Here is a 19,043-nt window from a genome sequence, read left to right on the forward strand (position 1 = left end):
GCTCAGGTGAGGATAAAATAAGTAAGAAAATAAAAAGATGTTCTGCCCTGGCTGGTATGGCTCAGTGGTTGAGGGCTGGCCTGTGAACCAAAGGGTGGCCGGTTGGATTCCCAGTCAGGGCACATGCCTGGGTTGCAGGCCAGGTCCCCAATAGGGGGTGCATGAGAAGCAACCACACATTGATATGTCTCTCCCTCTACACATTAATGTTTCTCTTCCTCTCTTTCTTCCTCCCTTCCCCTCTCTAAAAAATAAATAAATAAAATCTTTTAAAAAATATGTTCTTTGTGAGAGTGCCTAGGGTTTATTAGTCTTGACTTATTAGACGTAATCCGGAAAATCAAATCCTATTTTTTTCTCTTTTGAAACACTGTGGTAAAATGTATGTAAGATAAAATGCACCCTTTTAAGCATTTTAGGCACACAACTCAGTGACATTAAGTGCATTCACACTGAGTCACCAAATCAGACCTACCCATACCTGCATCTGTATCTTTGAAAAAGCAGACCGCACCTCCTGTTGGCAGCGAATATCCGAATATCCGAGTCCCTGCTGGTATCTTGGAACCATCCTCTATGTTCCTTCCACGAACCCAGGAAAGTGACAGCCTCTTCACAAAGTCACTTCCTACCTATTTGGTAGGTCTAGCAGTTCAGAATGCATTTTCTTGTCTTTATTACACTCTTAAATACCATTTTTATTCCTTTCTTCCTGCATATTGTAGCTTAGGTTGGAGGGTACACAAAGCCTCCTCTCTTCAAAACCGTTCCTTCTGACACATCCGTACAACAAAGTTTAAACCATTAATTAGTCTTTTGTGTTAAGGTATGGACCATAACCATGTCACCTATCACTCATTTGCACACTATGCTCTCAACCAAAGAATGGGATAAATGATGTCTGTCTTATTCACAGGGTATCTGTAGGAGCCAGTGAAATGCACTGATGTGAGGGGTATGAAGGTTCTCTCATGCATGGTCATTCTTATTAAAAGAAAACCTTCTGGATTGTTCTCCATCCACATTGCATTTAATTACTTTAATACATTAGAAGTTCAATGTTTACTTTTCACAACCAAATGAAGTGTTAACAAGTTTAACAGATAATAACACTTACCATCTATTTGTAAAAGGGGATGCTTTTTAGTGCCAAGTGATAGAAACCACACCAGAAGTGGCTTTCAGGGAAGGGAAATAAATGGACTATCTATCTCACAAAAAGCCCTGTGAGGGACAGTTCCAAAGCTGATTACTGCTGACGTGATGAAGGGCAAGTCGGCTATAGCAGCTCTTAGAATCATATCCTCATTTAATAACTATGGAGTGAATATACGGAACATAAAAGTCAGCCTTTTTGGGGGGGGCATATTGAGAGGAAGTGTTTTTTTTAATATATTTTATTGATTATACCATTAGAGTTGTTCTATTCCCCCCCTTCATTCCCCTCCACCCGCACCCTCCCTCCCCCACCATTCTCCCCCCCCCCAGTTTATAACCACGTGTCTCAAGTTCTTTAGATTCTATATTTNGTCGGCTATAGCAGCTCTTGGAATCATATCCTCATTTAATAACATTCAACACTCTTGCGTCGTGGTTTCTTTAACCCTCTTATTTTTAAAAATGACTTTTTTAAGGGAACATACAATAACATGGACTCTTTTGGTGTACAGTTCTATAAACTTTAATACATGTGAACACATCACCAGAATCAAGGTACAGAAGGGTTTTCTCACCCCCCCCCAGAGCCCCTGGTAATCTTTTAGTGCACCTTCCCTTCATTCCTAACTGCCAGAAACCACTGATCTGCCTTCTATTGTTATAAGTTTGTCTTTTAAAAAATGCCATCTAACGAGTAGTGGATAAAAGCATTGCTGTATGTATGTATAATGGAATATTCCTCAGTCATAGAGTTGGATCTTACTCTCTGCAAAAGCAGGGATGGACCTGGAGACTACCATGCTAAGTGAAGTAAACCAGTCAGAGAAAGACAAATACCATATGATCTCACTCCTATGTGGAATTCAAAGAGCAAAAGAAACAAAATAGAAACAGACTCGCTTTTCGTAGATTGGGTCGGTTGGCTCTCGTTACAGAAAAGCGTGAGTGTGCATTCGGCTTGTCCCCAAAGTCTGCCCCGCCTTGAAGCATCCAATTCTAGGGAACCTTCACCAGTGCCTGAGGTTTATGAGCCTGAAGAAAACTCTGCATCCTTGCCAACGTCATCTGCTGAGACACTCCACACACAGACTGTCTCTCCTCTTCCTTCCTCCACAGACCTGCTGCTTCAGAACAGCCCTGATTCTTCCACCGGTCCCAACATAATACTGCCCACTTCTATAGAGGACAGTGTAGTGAAGGAGGAAAAGGGCCAGGTCAAGAAACAGAAGGTCAGAACCGTCTTCTCACAGACCCAGCTCTGTGTACTCAATGAGAGATTTCAGAGACCTCCAGCAGATGTAAGAACTTTCCAACGTCTTGAACCTTAGCTACAAACAGATTAAGACCTGGTTCCAGAACCAGAGAATGAAATGTAAGAGGTGGCAGAAGTACGCCTGGCCAAAGAGTAGCAACCGTTGAACTCAGATGAGCTCAGCAACTACAGAGTACCCGGGCTTCTCTTCCTATCATCACCGGGGATGTCTGGTGAATGCTTCTGGAAACATTTCAGTATGGAGCAACCAGACCTGCCGCAACCTCTCTTGCAGCAACCATTCCTGGAACAGCCCGTCTTGGAACTACCATTCCTGGAATAGTCAGACCTGGTACCCCAAGGCCTGGAACAACCAGGCCTGGACCAACCAGTTCTCTGGTTATGGAGAGGAATCCCTGCAGCCCCAGATCCAGTTCCAGCAAACTCCCATCAGTGATTTAGAGGTCACCTTGGGAACTGCTGGGGAAAGCTATGATGCAACACTGCAAACCCCTATGTATTATAGCACCCAGAAAACCATGGAGTTATTCTCGGATTACTCCACAAATATGCAGCCAGACTCCATAAACATCTGGCCATGAACATTCAGTGTGATGACAGGTATATTCAATCTCCCTCTGGGCAGTGGCTGTATCTCTCCTAGGATTTTTCAGTGTATCTCTGCCCCGATATGCTGCTTCTCATTATGCCTATTATGCCGACTTGGAGCGGTGGGGGTGAGGTGTGCTGAGTCTCATCAGAGATTTCCGTAGCCTTGCTGCTATAGACATGTATGATGTCTCTGGTTATAGATAATTAAATACAATACTATTTTGAATTACTCTAGGGTGTAGAATGTCAAACTGAAGAATAGAAAGTAAAAGTACAAAGATGTGTGATAAAAGATTATGTGTGTTTTCTGGGATTGGGAGGCCTGTTACCAACCTCAGTTCAGGTGAATGCGGTTAAGCTACAATATATTTAACTGGTTTCCTCTGCCCCTTTTGCTGTTTTACTACAAGCCCCAACTTATTGCTCAAGTATTTCTGATAGATGTTTTGTGTTTTGCTGTATCACCATATTACCAGTTTGGCTGGTTGGTTTATAAGTTTAAATACAAAAAATCAAACGTCTATTTTCCCATTAAAAAAAAAGAAACAGACTCATATACAGAGAACAGAATCATGGTTGCCAGAGTGGACGGGGTTGAGGGGATGGGTGAAACAGGTGAAGGGATTGAGAAGTATAGAGCAGCAGTTACAGAGGAGTCACTGGGATGTAAAGCACAGCATAGGGAATAGTCAGTAACACTGTAATAACTATGTATGGTGCCAGATGGGGACTGGAAGTATCAGGGGAATCACTTTGTAAAGTATAGGATTGTCTAACCACTATGTTGTATACCTCAAACTAATACAAAATAATATTGAATGTAAACTGTAATTTAAAAAAGAATGTTACCTAACAGAATCCCAGTCTGCAAAATTTTGAGACTGACTTCTTTCACTCAGCATAATGTTTCAGATCCAATAAATTTTTGTGTGTATATTCATGGCTCTTTCTTGCTTGTTGCAGAGTAGTATTCCATCGTATGGATTTAGCACTGTTTGCTTACTCATTTGCCAACCAAAAACCACGTGGGTTGTTTCTTGTTCTTGGCAATTATGAATAGAACCCCTAGGAGCACTTGATAATAGGTTTTTGCATGAACAGAAGTTTCATTTTCTATAGTTGTGCATCTCAACCAGGGACTATTTTGCCCCCAAAGGGTATTTGGCAATGTCTGGAAACCTTTCGTCTCAACTTGGGCTATGGGGGTAGTACTACTGCCATCTACTGGATGCGTCCACCAGGGACGCTGCTAAACATCCTACAATGCATAGGACAGCCCCTCGCAAGCAGGAATTAGCTGGCCCAAAATGTCAATAGTGGCAAGGCTGAGAAACCTTGATCTAGTGTAAATGCCTAGGAGTGTGATCACTGGGTCATATGACAAGTGTATGTATACAAGAACTGACCAAACTTTTCTTCACATTGGCTATGCCATTTTGGATTTCCACCCGTACTATATAGGAGACTTCAGTTGCTCCATATCTTTGCCAGTAAAGTTGGATGGTTTAAATAGGTATATAGTGGGGTATTTCACTTGTGCCACTTTTTAAGAGTGAGGAAACAGCCCCATCTGGTGTGGCTCAGTGGATTGAGTGCCAGCCTGCAAACCAGAAGATCACAGGTTCAATTCCCAGTCAGAGCATGTGTCTGGGTTGTGAGCCAGGTCCCCAGTAGGAGACACATGAGAAGCAACCACACACTGATGTTTCTCTCCCACTCTTCCCCCACCCCATCCTTTCTCTCTAAAGATAAATGAAATTATTTTTAAAAAAGAGGAAACCTTTCCAGAAGCCCCAAGGAGGATCCACCTCATCTCATTCTTCAGAACTGCATCACACACCTCTTCCTAAATCGTGGCGGACTCTGTCCAGCAGAGTCCGCCCATTGTGGCTGACGACGGTAACGAATGCACCGGCCACAACAATCCTGTGGAGAACAAGGGAACTGCAAGGCTATTCTCTCAAGAGGAGAGTGCCTGTGGATGCCTTGGCCACTCCCTCCAGAGGGGAGCACCTGGACCCTTGCCTAGACAGGCTTTTGTTGTTCCCCTTGGGTCTTACATCAGAGAAAGATTTACTATCTATGACATAGAATATTATTGTCTACATTTTAGGTACAATCAAGAAATGAAAATACCACGCAGAGGGGAATGGTGATGAGCTGATTAGCTCTGTCCTTGGGAGAACTCATAAAGGCTTTGGAAATTACCTTGAAGATAGACGACATACATTTGTTGTTTTAAACCAGGGTGATGGAGTTTTAGCAAGAGCAAGCCATAAAAATCTGTATGCATTTTCTCGGCCCGATTCCCATGGGAAAACCCGGTTTGAAGGTCTGGCTCCTGCCCAGCACTTCGCTTCTGTAGGTTTTCCACACAGAGCTGAGTCACATTTGCCAGACTTCAACAAACGGGTCCCTTACACTAAATCAATCACAAGTTATGGAGAATAGAATTATGAGTCATCACTGAGAATACTTGCTGAGACTTCAATATATATGTTCTGTAATTTTGTTAGACCTTCCCATATTTTCTCATGAAACGAACAACAAACAGCATTACTTATAAGAAATCCCATACTTTGACGCTGTTCTTTCTCTGTGAAGACAGTAGGTCTCCTGCTCCCAAAAGGAGCTGTCACTACCATAAGCAAATCAATTGTAAATTTGCTTTTCCCTTCTCCCTTCTTCTTCCGGATATTTGTCTAGTAGTGCAGACTTGGAAAGTGGATGGCCTCACGTCTGACTCAGGAAAGGGTAGGGGGGTTGCAATTGATTTAAGAAAAGGATCTGACAAAATGAATTCCTTTTATTATTTTAGATACATAATAAAGTACACAAAATAAATGTTCTTTGTAGCATCACATGTCACTGGTTTATAGCAGGGGTGTCAAACTCATTTTCACTGGGGGCCACATCAGCCTCGCAGTTGCCTTCAAAGGGCTGAATGTAGTGTTGGGATGGTATAAACGTAACTACTCCTCGACAGTTAAATGAGAGCTCAGCGCCGCTGCCGGGTAGAAACAAGGTGCCGGGCCGGATAAAACAAGATGGAGGGTGGGATTCGGACCTCGGGCCTTGTGTTTGCCACCTGTGTGGTAGACAGTCTATCAAGAGAACAATTACATTCCTTTCTTCAATTCTCATCTTCACAAAATGATACACAAGTGGAGTCTGAAGGAAAATAAATTTCTTCCCTCCCACTCTCAGTGAATAAATGGTGCTCCCTCTAATCCTGCCTCATTGTTAACAGTAAAAAAAAAAAAAACCCAAAACACTAAACGGGTACTTTGAAACTGCTGGTAGATGAGTTGGATGATTTAACAAATGAGACACTGACAAAAACATTTTTTTTACAATACTATAATTATAAAGTCGAAGGCACATCCTTGGCAGATCAAAATATGACCAATTACATGCTTATGGAAAAACAAACGACTAAATAACTTGACTCTAGTAGATGATTATTGCACAACATCGCCCACTACTGTTTGGGTAGCAAACAATCAATGTTTAACAATGTTCAGTTAAACATTCCTTGAACCAAAAAACATAAGGTTGAGACGCCTGGTTTTGGCTACAAAAGGCATTTATTATCGATGCCATGACAGAAGCTCTTTTAAATGAAGAACAAGAATTCTTGCTTGTATGCTTTATCTGGCTACTCATACCAGATAAACTTTCAGAAGGACTACAAACAGTTAGTGTAAAAAGAGCTATCATTTGGCATGAATTTACATATTTTTATATTTGGTAAAATAATATTTGTAGTGATAGAAAAGTAAGAAACAACCAAAAAATCCAAAGGGAGTGATTCCAGGAATGTTTTTATTCTCATTAAAATAACCAGTAACCAGATGCCTCAGCCACAGAAAATAACAAGAGTAAAATAAATATTAAGAAAAATATTTTTAAAGCAAGATCCACAAGTAATGGGAAAAATTCTCTAACAACATACATTCTTGATTTTAAGCTGTGTACATGAAAGATATGCACGCTTAAATTTTTGGAGACATCCATCTACAGTGTTATTTAAGCATTCTGAACAAAAGAATAACTTTTAAAAAGTTACAGCACAATACAAAAGTATTTGTTCACAAGGCATCAAATTTAACACTAAAGTGTTGATACTAAACTAGGAAAAATAACATTTCTAGTTTCACAAATGACGACCACACTTCTGTAGACTACAACACTAAGTACTTTAGGTGTGTTTTAATCTTTGAAGTTCAAAAGGCATCTTTGGATATTTAAGATAAAATGTGCCCCATAGTTGAGTCTGAACAAGCACTGAATATCAAAACATCCTGTTCACTTCAGCCTGAGGACATGGTTGCTGAGTGAATACAGAAGAAATGATAAATGAGTAACAAATAAAGAACTTCAAATATCAAATTCAAATACACAGTAGTCCCTCCGTACCTCAGCTTCACGTTCCCCTATCAGTTATCTACAGTCAATTGTGGTCTGAAAATCTTCAATGAAAAATTCCAAGAAAAAAGACGATTCATAAGTTTTAAATTGTGTGCCATTCTGAGTAACGTGATGAAATCTCACGCTGTCTCAGTCTGTCCAACCCGAGACCTGAATCATCCCTCTGTCCCTCATCTCCACACTGTATCCGCTCCCTGCCCACAAAGTCCCTTAGTAGTCGTGTCATTTACCAGATTGACGGTCACGGTATCACAGTGCTTCTGTTCCAGTTGCCCTCATTTTACTGAATAATGGCCCCAAAGTACGAGAGTAGAGATGCTGGTAATTCAGATATGCCCAAGAGAAACGATAAAGTGCTTCATTTAAGTGAAAAGAGCGTATGCTGGGGAAAAGCATAGTATGTGTAGCGTTCAGTATTGTCCACAGTTTCAGGCATCTATATAGGTCTGGGAACATGTTCTGCATGGGTAAAGCGGGACCATTGTCAATTTAGTTTCTTTCTATATGGTCATACGTGTCTATGTGTGTGTCTGTTTATATCTGTATATAAACACACACTAGACACACTTATAAACATTGTTCTCACCAGTAACTAGTTATTTAACGCTAGTTACAACTAACTGAAAACCACAGTTTGGGTCCCCTCCATGTACTGCTTCTCTCTCCCGTGAATACGGCTACTCTGTGAAGCTAACAGGGGTTCAAGATTGCAAACGAGACTTGTGGAAGAGCATTCAAAGATGCTTACAGACATTTAAAGCCGGATTCTTTCTAAAGAGCATGTTTTCTGCTCTGGTAGTAAGGGCTGAAATGAGATCCTTAATTTCCCCCGACTACAGGCTGCTCCTTGCACTAACTACCCTATGACTTGGGTCTCCGGCAGGCAAGGCCAAGAGCACAGCTCAAACACACCCAGAACAACAAAAGCAGTAACTAGCTATATTCAAGTGCTTCAGAGAGAGAGGAAAAAAGTAAGAGTGACAGTGAGAGAGAGAGGTGGGCTTCTTTTTTGAAAACTCTAATATACGCCTGTCATATTAAGTGTTTTTTCTAGGTATGCTAGGCCATTGGAATGAAAGGAAGAAACTGTTAAAACTCACACCAGTAGCATGGACGTTAGCATAGGCAATGGTCTAAGGAAAGGCCTAGACTACAGACTCATTCACACTTCATTAAAATGGGTTTGCCTTTCTAGATTAATAGCACCTTCATGAAATTTCAGCTCTCTCTAAAATAGCTGAGATAAAAATGAGATCTTTTCTGAATCTACAAAGACAGCATGGAATAATGTTGTAAACTTCTTCTGTGTGTGTGTGTGTGTGTGTGTGTGTGTGTGTGTGTGTGTGTGAAAAGGTAACAGAGAAAGGAAGTAGGCTGGGAAGACACCCATCCCCCACTCCCACCTGATTGCAGACTCTGTCCTAGCAAAACGATTTTTAATTGTTATTACTGACCTCAAGCAGAGAAAAGAACATTTACTGATTACCAACTGTATGTGCTAGGCACTGTGCTAGCAGTTTTACGTATGGCAGTGGGAACAAAACATTGGGAATTCATTTATGAGTTCTCTGCACTTATGTATTCTACATATGAAATCCATCTCACAATTAACAAGGGAATTTCAATAGCAAGACAAGTACCAGATCTCTGGCCAGTTGTGTATTATCTCCCAGGCACTTACAGGGGAATTCCTAAATCGATACGGCAATGAGAACAAGCCCCTGAATTTGCCAATCACACTAATTAGTGAGTGCAAATGTTTTAAACTAGAGAAAAGTACAGATTTGCCTGAAAGGTATCACGACCTAGGGAAATTCTCATTTCGGTATTATAATTTATTGTATTTTTGGTAAAAAAGCAGTTTTGTGTAATAGCATTATTTTAAAGTCATTTTGACGGGTTACCTAAAACACTAAAAGACAATTAAAATCTATTAAATTATATCTACCAGCTAAGGTCTTATTTTTAAAAAAGGGACAAATTTAGTGAGTCCAGGTAATTTTATGACCCGTATATGTTGAACGTGGTTTAAAAAAATCTTTGAAAAATCTTTGATCTTTGAAAACAACTGTGGAAGAGGTTCAAAATCTTCAGTTTGGGCACCGATGCTGACAGAACAACCTAGCGCTTGAACTCAAAGAGGAGTGAACTGAAAGCTTCCGCCGAGCTCGGGAGTCACTGCAGGAAGAATTTGCTATGCTTTTTTACAATGGAAAGAGGGAAAGCAGGGCACGCTACCTTTAAGGACATTTGAACTACAAGATAAAGAAAGGAACAAGATATTGGAAAAATTGTCAGTTATTTTTATCATTGAAAAAACTACCCACACTTAGCTTCCTCAAAGGAAATTACAAAAGAAAACATACTGGGTCATCTACAAAAGCAATTGCAAGGACCAAGGACCTAGGTGCAGGGAGAATAAGGTGGGGGGGGGATCAAGCCAGTAATAATTAAGGCACATCTATGTTTAAACAGTTTCTACTGTTTTCTTTCTAAAACTAGATGCTTTATACAATGCTTTGAAAGCCGCAGTTCCCCCATCTGGCAGGGATCAGCGCTCAAGAAGTTCCTCGTGATCATACTCTGAAATCTTCAAATATTTAATTGCCGTTTCCTTCAGCTCCCCCCACCTCAACTAAAACAAATGGTCCATCACTTTAGCAGTAGTTTGGCAATCTTCAATGGTAGGACTTGCTGGCTTGCTGTAAAGCTCACTGGCTTAATTTACCTGTTGCTAGGGAAAACAAAACAAGAGACTGGAAATTCACTCTAAATAAAGCTGGGTTCAGAGCGTCGATGCCCTGAAAAAGATATTGTTGCCACCGGGAAAAATGCAATGCAAATAAAATCCCTAGTATAAGACCAACACCAAGTCCTTCCTCAATATTTTGCAAGGCGAAGGTGACGGTGGCGAGTGGCGAGTCAGTGCATGTGGACAGGCGCTCGTGGGGCTGCTCCCTGCGGCCTGTTACAACGCAGTGTCGTCATCTTCCCTGCATTCTCCCACCAGGAGCGAGTGCTTGTCGGGTTCACTGGTAGCAAGGCTGGTTAGGGACCGTTTATCCGACCACAGGGAGTTGATGGAGGCTCTGCTGTAATTCACAATGCGGTGCAGCAAACCTAGTTTCGGAGAATTTCTTGAGGTGTCATCTATTCCGACGTGAATGCTGATTTCTGAAAAGCTCTTCTGTCCCATTGGGCTTCGGGCACGCAGTTCGTAATTCTCATAAGTTGGTTTCCTGTACCTGGACACATGCAAGAGCACACTGGATTGAAATAACCAAGTGTGAACTAGATGCCTGTTACATCCCAAAGTGAAAGGAGATTTGCCTGGGCGCAAAGGCGGTCCCTGCCAGGAAAGCAGTTCAAAGGCATGGAGTGTAGTCACATGATCAGTAGTCCTGCCTCCCAGAGCCCATGTACTCGATTTTGCCCCGCTTGGTCTTTGTGCTTGCAATGTGATAATTACGTAGCTAACATTTATATTAAGACATTTTGGGCTTATCATTGATCAACATAAGAACAAAATCCACAAAGACGGACTGAGGATGAGAAAAGAGGTATAAAATACGAACGTGAGCAAGCCATCGTACTTACAGTTTCAGGAAGAGAGAAGAGAGCACTACTGAGACAGATGAAGCAGCCATCGCAGCAGACCCCATCCAGGGCTGCAGAACCAAACCAATGGGCATAAACACTCCTAGGAAACCAGGGTAGGTTAGTTAGGGCAGATACTACCGAGCAGATCACTGATGTGGTTTTCCAGTGCTTATTTACAAATCATTTCCTTGTTTGAAACTTAGTTTCCTGTTGCTGGAGATTTATGTTGCTGCCGACTTTTCCACTAGTACAGTGCTTCCGTGAACATTCTTGGGAATGTCTCCCTGGGCACACATCTGAGAATCCCCCCAGAGCGCATACCAGAATATCCCCCAGGTGGTTGCACCAGATCACAATACTATCAACAGGAAATGAGAGTTCATGTTCTACAAACTTGTCCACCCTTGATTTTGACAAACATGTTAATTAATATTCTGCTCATATGACACGGATGAGACAGACTTATGCTACTTTTAATTTTTAAGTATTTATCTGTATTTTCTACTTTTTGTACTGTGATCACATATTACTTAGAGATAATGTTTAAAAAATCACTTGCTCCATGAATTAATGTCGCTGGATTTTGATTGTTCTTTGACTCTTTGTCCTCTCAGCATTGGTGTGTTTATCAACAGCTTTGTGATTGCTCTCATGTCATTTTATGTCTTTCTCTGGCTCCCAAAGCAGAGAGAACAAGAAAAAAGTGACGACTATTTCTCTTACGTTATTACTAACTTCTACCAAGCTCCTAAGTATAGGAGATTATCAGATGTGTATTATACCATTCTATAATGGTTTTTCTTGATCGTATTTCTTCATTCAGTATCTCTCCTCTGGTCCCCAAACTGAAAAAAAAGAACCTGTTGGCTATTGTAACACCACACGAAGAGCAGGAATTCTATGTACACTGTAATCACAAGCACGTGGCAATACAAAACCTCATGCAAAGGAAAAAAGACAGAAACTACACAGGCTAAAATGCTAACAGTACTTGTGTTTGGGTAGTGAGATCAATGATAAATTTGTTCTCTTAAGCAAAGATCATATAAGTAAATAGATATATGTGAGTATGATAGTATATGTAGAAAGAAATGAGCTAAGGTAGCAAAATATAATTAATTGATGAATAGGTTAAGGGCATAGAGGTTTTCATTGTATTACTTGTTTCCTTGTCTATGTGAGTTTGGAATTTTTCAAAATGTAAATCGGGAGGAAAATGTAAAGCAAGATAAAATAAACCTGTCAGAATACTTACACATTCTAGACTATAATCAACATTGCTGAAAATTAAAATTGTTGATTTTGCCCTGGCTGGTATGACTCAGTGAATTGAGCACAGACTTGCGAACCAAAGGGTTGCCAGTTCGACTCCCAGTCGGGGCATATGGTTGGGTTGCAGGCTGGGTCCCTGACAGGGGGGTGTGCAAGAGGCAATCACATGTTGATGTTTCTCTCTCTCACTTTCTCCCCCCCTTCCCCTCTTTCTAAAAATAAATAAAATCTTAAAAAAAATAAAATTGTTGATTTTAATATTACCTCTCAGCACACCAGCAGGCTACATATAAAAAATGAGCTCAAAACTAATAAAAAGACTAAAGCTTCCAAAACGATAGGTCTCTTAATGACTTCAGAGGACAAAGCAATACTCGTTAATAGTCACATACCAGCAGCTATGGGGATTCCAACCAGATTATAAATTAGAGCGAAGACGAAGTTTATCCGAATCCTCTTGACTGTCTTCCTTGATAAATCAATACTTGCTACTACGTCCAGAAGATCATTCTGAGAACAGAAATATTTGTAATATTAGTGAGAGACTCTATCTTGACTAGTAACTTTTGCATATGCTCCTGTGTATATTGGAGGTGACATGTACTTTAGGCTGATAGGTGAATTAGCTACAAATCTCAGATATTGCCAACAATTCGAGTCAGCTTTGGAAGATGCTGTTCAGGGATTTTTCTCCGGGTTCTGAAAACACATTTAGGGTTGTGCGCTGGAAGGGGGATTAAATGCTATTAAAAGAACATCAGTATTCACTGAAGACAATTTTATTAAGTATGTTCCCAAGTCTTGCTCTTCACTTTAGAAGCTTGTTGTTCTCCTTTGCTCCACTGGATTGAGAAAGTCTAGAAGTAAGTAGTAAGACTTCTCATACACCCACCACAAACTCTCCCAGACTCCATGGCCTGGAGCAAGGGAATCAGAAGAACAGAATAGTTGTGCTGGATGTACTTCATGACACTACCCCTGAGCATGGAGAGCAGACTTACACTCCGCAAAGGTCAGGCCACAGCACTTACCCTTATCAAAACCACGTCGGCTGCTTCAATGGCCACATCTGTGCCTGTGCCGATGGCGATTCCAACATTGGCCATGGCCAGAGCGGGGGAGTCATTGATTCCATCTCCTACCATGGCTACCCGTTTCCCCTCCTCTTGAAGTTGCTTCACCTTAGCAACCTTGTGGGAAGGTAGAACTTCAGCAAACACCTTAGTGATGCCGACCTACATCAGGAAAAAGAAACTCCAGTCAAGAAAGATTACTGAGGCCCTAGCTGGTGTAGCTCAGTGGATTGGGCGCAGGCCTGCGAACCACACAATTGCAGTTCGATTCCCAGTCAGGGCACATGCCTGGGTTGCAGGCCAGTTCCCAGCAGGGGATGCAGGAGAGGCAACCATACATTGATGTTTCTCTCCCTCTCTCCTTCCCTCCCCCTCTAAGGATAAATAAATAAAATCTTTAAAAAAAAAGATTACTGAGTACCTAAAACAGAGTCCGGCATTAATGAGCTATCATTTTCCACCCACCAGATGTCCAAATTTTAAAAGACTGCTAATGTCCAGTGATAGTGAGGACCGGGAGAGAGGAGCTCCCTTATACACTGTCAGTGAGTGTGTACATTGGTACTGTTTTTTGGAGGGTAGCATCTATCAAAGTATGTATATCACTTGGTTCAGCAATTCCACATCTAGCTCTACTTTGGACATATGGGTACACGCACAAAGGTATGGCCAAGGATGCACAATATTACCCTGCTGTAACAACAAAATTCTCAAAACCACTGTAATGCCCATTATTAGAGAAATGGTTAATTAAATTATGATGTATACCACACCATAGAATTCCATGCACCACTGTAGAAAAATAAATAAACATGTATGTTCAGACATGGACAAAGCACCAAGGCATATATACTGTTATGTAAAAAAGCACAATGCTAAAGAATCTATACAAGAATGATCCAATTTATGTTGAAAATGCCAGAACTATACACTTGTATATGAACATGTACATATATGAAACTGTGAGGGGGTGGGTAGGACTTAACAGGGAGCTTGGGAAAAGGGTGACTATAAAATTGGGAAAATAGAAAATTTTCACTTTATATTCTTTTGTATTTTTGTGCAAGAATGTGTTATTTAACAGATGAAAAGACTGACAATGAGAAAAATTTTGAAGGAAAGGCAAATAAATGTTGGGCTCAGTAGCAGAAAAATGATACTGGCTTGCCCCCAAAATCTGTTAGTTTTTTCTGTAAGATGGCTCTTAGTAGCACTTAGTTGTCTTTAATGTCATTCAAAACAGGTTTGTTAGATTGTATTGTGAGAGCTGTCATATCAGTGTGCATTTAAAAAACTTATCAAAACTGGTGAATTTTTGTGTAGCCACTTTAATATGGAAGATGGAAGAAAATAAGTGTCATATTCGGTATATTATGCTTTGTTATCCCAAGAAAGGTGAAAACGCACCTTAAACACACAAAAAAAGCTTTGTGCAGTGTATGGAGAAGGTGCTACAACTGATCGAATGTGTCAAAAGTGGATTGTGGCCCTGGCTGGTGTAGCTCAGTGGATTGAGCACAGGCCTGTGGAGCAAAGGGTTGCCAGTTCGATTCCCAGTTGGGGCACATGCCTGGGTTGCAGGCCAGGTCCCCAGTAGGAGACACATGAGAGGCAACCACACACTGATGTTTCTCCTTCCCGTCCCTTCTCTCTAAAAGTAAATAAATAAGTAAAATACTTTTTTTAAAAAGTGGATTGTGAAGTTCTGTGCTGGAGAGTTCTCATCAGACGATGCTCCGCAGTAGGGTAGACCAGTTGAAGATGATAGGGATCAAACTGAGACATTCATTGAGAACGATCAACGTTTTACAATGTGGGAGAGAGCCAACATACTCCAAATATCCAAATCAGTAACGTTCTTGGTGAAAATGAAACATGTGTTTTTTATTTTACCGAAAAAAACCACATGGACATTTTGGCCAGCCCCGTATGCCAGGTGGTGCATTAGGAAGCGGTGTTCAGCGTGCACCGGAGGGGAAGTGCGTGGAGCCGGTGCTGTATTTTAGGCATGAGAGGATCAGAGCCTGGCTTAGGCCGGCAGCTCTGGTGAAAAAAATACGAGCAACATTTGAAAGGAAGCATCAACAGAAACAGCTGCACGATGTCACTTAAGCATCTCATGAACTAAGCAAAGAGATTTTTACTTATTACAGTAGCACAAACAGTCCAAACTCCTGCCTGAATAGCATGTTGATTCTTTAAAGAACCACATATGTCTACTTGGGGATAATGCAAAGAACAAATAATCTACTGTTTTAGCATCTGAAGGAAGGCAAGAAAGGAAATACATATGAAGAATTAGAAGTTACCACATACCCCACCCCAACAACTACGTAAACTGGTTACCTGAGAGGCGATACACCTAGCCGTCTTGCTGTTGTCTCCAGTCATGAGCACAACTTCTAAGCCCATAGATTTCAGGATATGGACAGCCAGCTCTGCTTCGGGCTTCACTGTGTCCGCAATCGCTATCAGGCCACACAGCACATCTAATACAGGGGCACAAGAAAATGGAGTTTGGAATACAGAGAAAGCAGAATAATAGTCTGAGTTACCATTTCACAAAGAAAAGAATCTTGTGAAGTAAGACTGTTCAGGGCTCGGCTTAACTCAAAATATCACCAAACCCACACAGAGTTGATACCACAAATCCTGAAACAAACCTCCCTATTTGGTCATGAAAATTTCACAGATTAAGGGAGGGATTTTTTTAAATTTTATTTATTTATCTTTAGAGGGGAAGGGAAGGAGAGAGGAAGAGAAACATCAATGTATGGTTGCTTCTCGTGCATCCCCTGCTGGGAACTGGCCCCTGCTGGGAACTGGCCCCTGCTGGGAACTGGCCCCTGCCGGGAACTGGCCTGCAACCCAGGCATGTGCCCTGACTGGGAATCGAACCGCAATCCTCTGGTTTGCAGGCCCGCGCTCAATCCACTGAGCTACACCAGCCAGGGCTAGGGAGGGATTTTTAATGATGGTAGTAATAGGAAAATAAAAGGACAAACCTTAGTGGATACTACAAGACCCCTTTTCTTTCCTTTAAGAAATACCGGCTGACAGCCCAAACACTGTAGTTAATTTAAACGCAAATGGTGTACTTGAACAAGAATTAAGAAAATAAAAAAATAAAAAATAAAGGCAAATGAGCCAGAGAACCTATATGTACGATCCACGGACATGAACTAAGGGGGTGGAAATGCTGGAGGGTGGGAGGGATGCAGGGAGGAGGGAACAAAAGGGGAGAAAAAATTGGGACAACAATAATAGCATAATCGATAAAACAAATAAAGGCAAATGGAATTGAAAACTCATTTTTTTTCTGATAACATTATCAGAAGTCTCTCAGAAATGCACACAAAACAATAACTGACATCATGACACCGAGTCACAGTGTACTTCTGCAAAACCGTACCATCAACTGCCACCAAGACGGCAGTCCGACCCTTTCGCTCATGTTCAGTCATGTAGTCATCTACGTCATTGTTAATGATGAGACCATTTCTAATCATCCACTCCCGGTTACCAATGAGGACTTTGTACTGCTGAGCGTTAACAGCATCTGAAAATACAAAAGTAACATTTAGCGAGGTCATTTAATGTAATAATTATAACAACCCCACGAGGTGCATTCTTTCTGCCTAACCTTGACACTCACTACATGGCGTAGTTGATAGAATGCAGCCTACAACACTGACTTTGCAATTTTGAAGAAACATACTCTGCTCTTCCATGCCTCTGGGCCTTTGCATATGCTGTGGCCTCCACCTGGAACATCCTTCCCCCTCCTCCCAAAATACCCAACTCCATCATGTTCTGCAGCAGCCAGTTCAAATGTTTCTTTCTTGGTGACACTTTCTGTTTGGCTTTTCCCTTTGACCTTTCAAAGCAGCTGAATTCAATTGAAAATATTTATTGCGCATCAGCAGCTGAATGTGGTTGAACAAAAACACACAACCACACTGATGTCCCAGTGTAAATGTGTGACCATGAAGCTTAAGTGGGCCCTTAGTGCTGTTTGGCAATTCTACTACATTTCCCTGGTCCAGGGGTGTCCAGCCTTTTGGCATCTCTGGGCCCCACTGGAAGAAGAGTTGTCTTGGGCCACACATTAAACATACAAACACTAACAAAAACTGATGAGCACAAAAAAGGTCTGTGAATAATTTTCGTGATATCCACCACCACAGATAAGCAACAAAGTCTTCACATAATAACTCTAATTATGCAGCAGCCCTTTCAATAATCTTTTAAAATCATCAAACAGGTCCCAAGTTTGTCATCACTAATATAGAAAATGTACATATATCCAAGTAGTAAAATGTCAGTGACTTTTTATTTTTTAAATATTTTATTTATTTATTTTCAGAAAGGGGAAGGGAGTAAAGACAGGGAGAGAAACTTCAATGTGTGGTCGCATCTCGAGCGCCCCCTATTGGGGGACCTGGCCCACAGCCCAGGCATGTGCCCCGACTGGGAATCGGACGGGTGTTCCTTTGCTTCGCAGGCTAGCACTCAACCACTGAGCCACACCAGCCAGGGCTGATTTTTAAAATATTTTTTATTATAAAAGTAAAAGAAAAGAGGGCAACCTAAAACCAGATGTTTGCCATTGTATTTGAGAAACTAGTACACCCATATCTAGTTTGATAGAAGTACTTGCAATTCTGAGTTCTCAAGGTGCTCATCAGATATTTTGCTTCTAATTTTACTCTTAATATGTTTCCTCCTTGAGAATAGCTGCTCGCAAATATAGGTGCTGCCAAGTTGCGATGCCATGAATAAAGCGTGACTATGAAGCAAGGCCTACCCGTCTCTGGGAAGACAGGACCCATAAAAGTCCAGTGACCAAATTTTTCTTTTAAGTTGAACATCCATAATGTTTTAAGCTGAAAATCTCATATAATGTCTTAAGTACATTTACGATTTTGTGCTGGGCCACATGCAGCCTGCGACTTGCGGGTTGCAAACCCCTGCCCTAGTCCATTCTTCCCCCATTCCTTCTAAGATGTCTTCTCCCATCCTCATACCGGAAGATGACTCTGCGTCCTACTTCAGAGAGACAAGAAAAGCAATTGGCAGAAAACTTCTACAAGCTCCCATTGCCACATCTCCTCAGCTACCTGTGCCCGTGTACACATTAATCTAGCTTCACTTCTCTTACTATAAAACTGCCCTGCTCCTATTCAAGGCCAACTTCTCCACTTGGGCACCAGCTCCCCCTCCTCTGCCTATTCCAGAACATCGCACAATGCAGCGCCCCTCTCTCTCCTACATAATCAGAGTTTCTGTCTCTACTATAGATAATCCTATCTTTTTAAAAAAGCAAAATCCTCTCTTGATCTCACTTACCTCTCTAGCTACTGTCCCCCTTCTCCACGTCTGTGCATATGGCAAAACTTCTCACACATGCTGAGTCTATTGGCTAGAGAGCTCCAATTCGCATCTTCTCATTCTCTTGCAAATCCACTCCAACAAAGCTTTTGTTTCTACCACTTCAAAGAATTGTTCATACAGTAAACCACTGACTTTTACTTTTTCCTTTTCACTTACTCATTTTTTTTACCAGTGACCTTTACTTTAGTGAGTCTAAAGGCAAATTATCAGTCCTCATCACACTTGCCCTACTGGAAGCATTCGGCAGTTCA

The 19,043-nt window shown here is 41.3% G+C and overlaps 1 protein-coding gene and 1 pseudogene across 1 annotated transcript in view; one reads left to right on the forward strand and one right to left on the reverse strand.

The window, feature by feature from the left end:
* The first annotated feature begins 507 nt into the window (after window positions 1-507).
* LOC118988307 (homeobox protein NANOG-like) lies at window positions 508-3,012 on the forward strand (annotated as a pseudogene).
* Window positions 3,013-6,366: 3,354 nt separating this feature from the next.
* Window positions 6,367-19,043, reverse strand: part of ATP7A (ATPase copper transporting alpha) — a 35,378-nt gene continuing 22,701 nt past the window's right edge. The window contains exons 12-17 of the mRNA XM_037047766.1: window positions 16,811-16,957; window positions 15,745-15,887; window positions 13,357-13,560; window positions 12,718-12,835; window positions 11,051-11,153; window positions 6,367-10,698 (exon numbers count right to left, since the gene is read on the reverse strand). Of these exons, the coding sequence (XP_036903661.1) occupies window positions 10,422-10,698; window positions 11,051-11,153; window positions 12,718-12,835; window positions 13,357-13,560; window positions 15,745-15,887; window positions 16,811-16,957 (992 nt within the window). The 3' untranslated portion in view covers window positions 6,367-10,421. The remainder of the gene's footprint in view (window positions 10,699-11,050; window positions 11,154-12,717; window positions 12,836-13,356; window positions 13,561-15,744; window positions 15,888-16,810; window positions 16,958-19,043) is intronic.

The sequence above is a fragment of the Sturnira hondurensis genome, unplaced genomic scaffold (genome assembly GCF_014824575.4).
Source record: "Sturnira hondurensis isolate 20B ecotype Veracruz unplaced genomic scaffold, ASM1482457v3 Scaffold0006301, whole genome shotgun sequence".
Taxonomy (NCBI): domain Eukaryota; kingdom Metazoa; phylum Chordata; class Mammalia; order Chiroptera; family Phyllostomidae; genus Sturnira; species Sturnira hondurensis.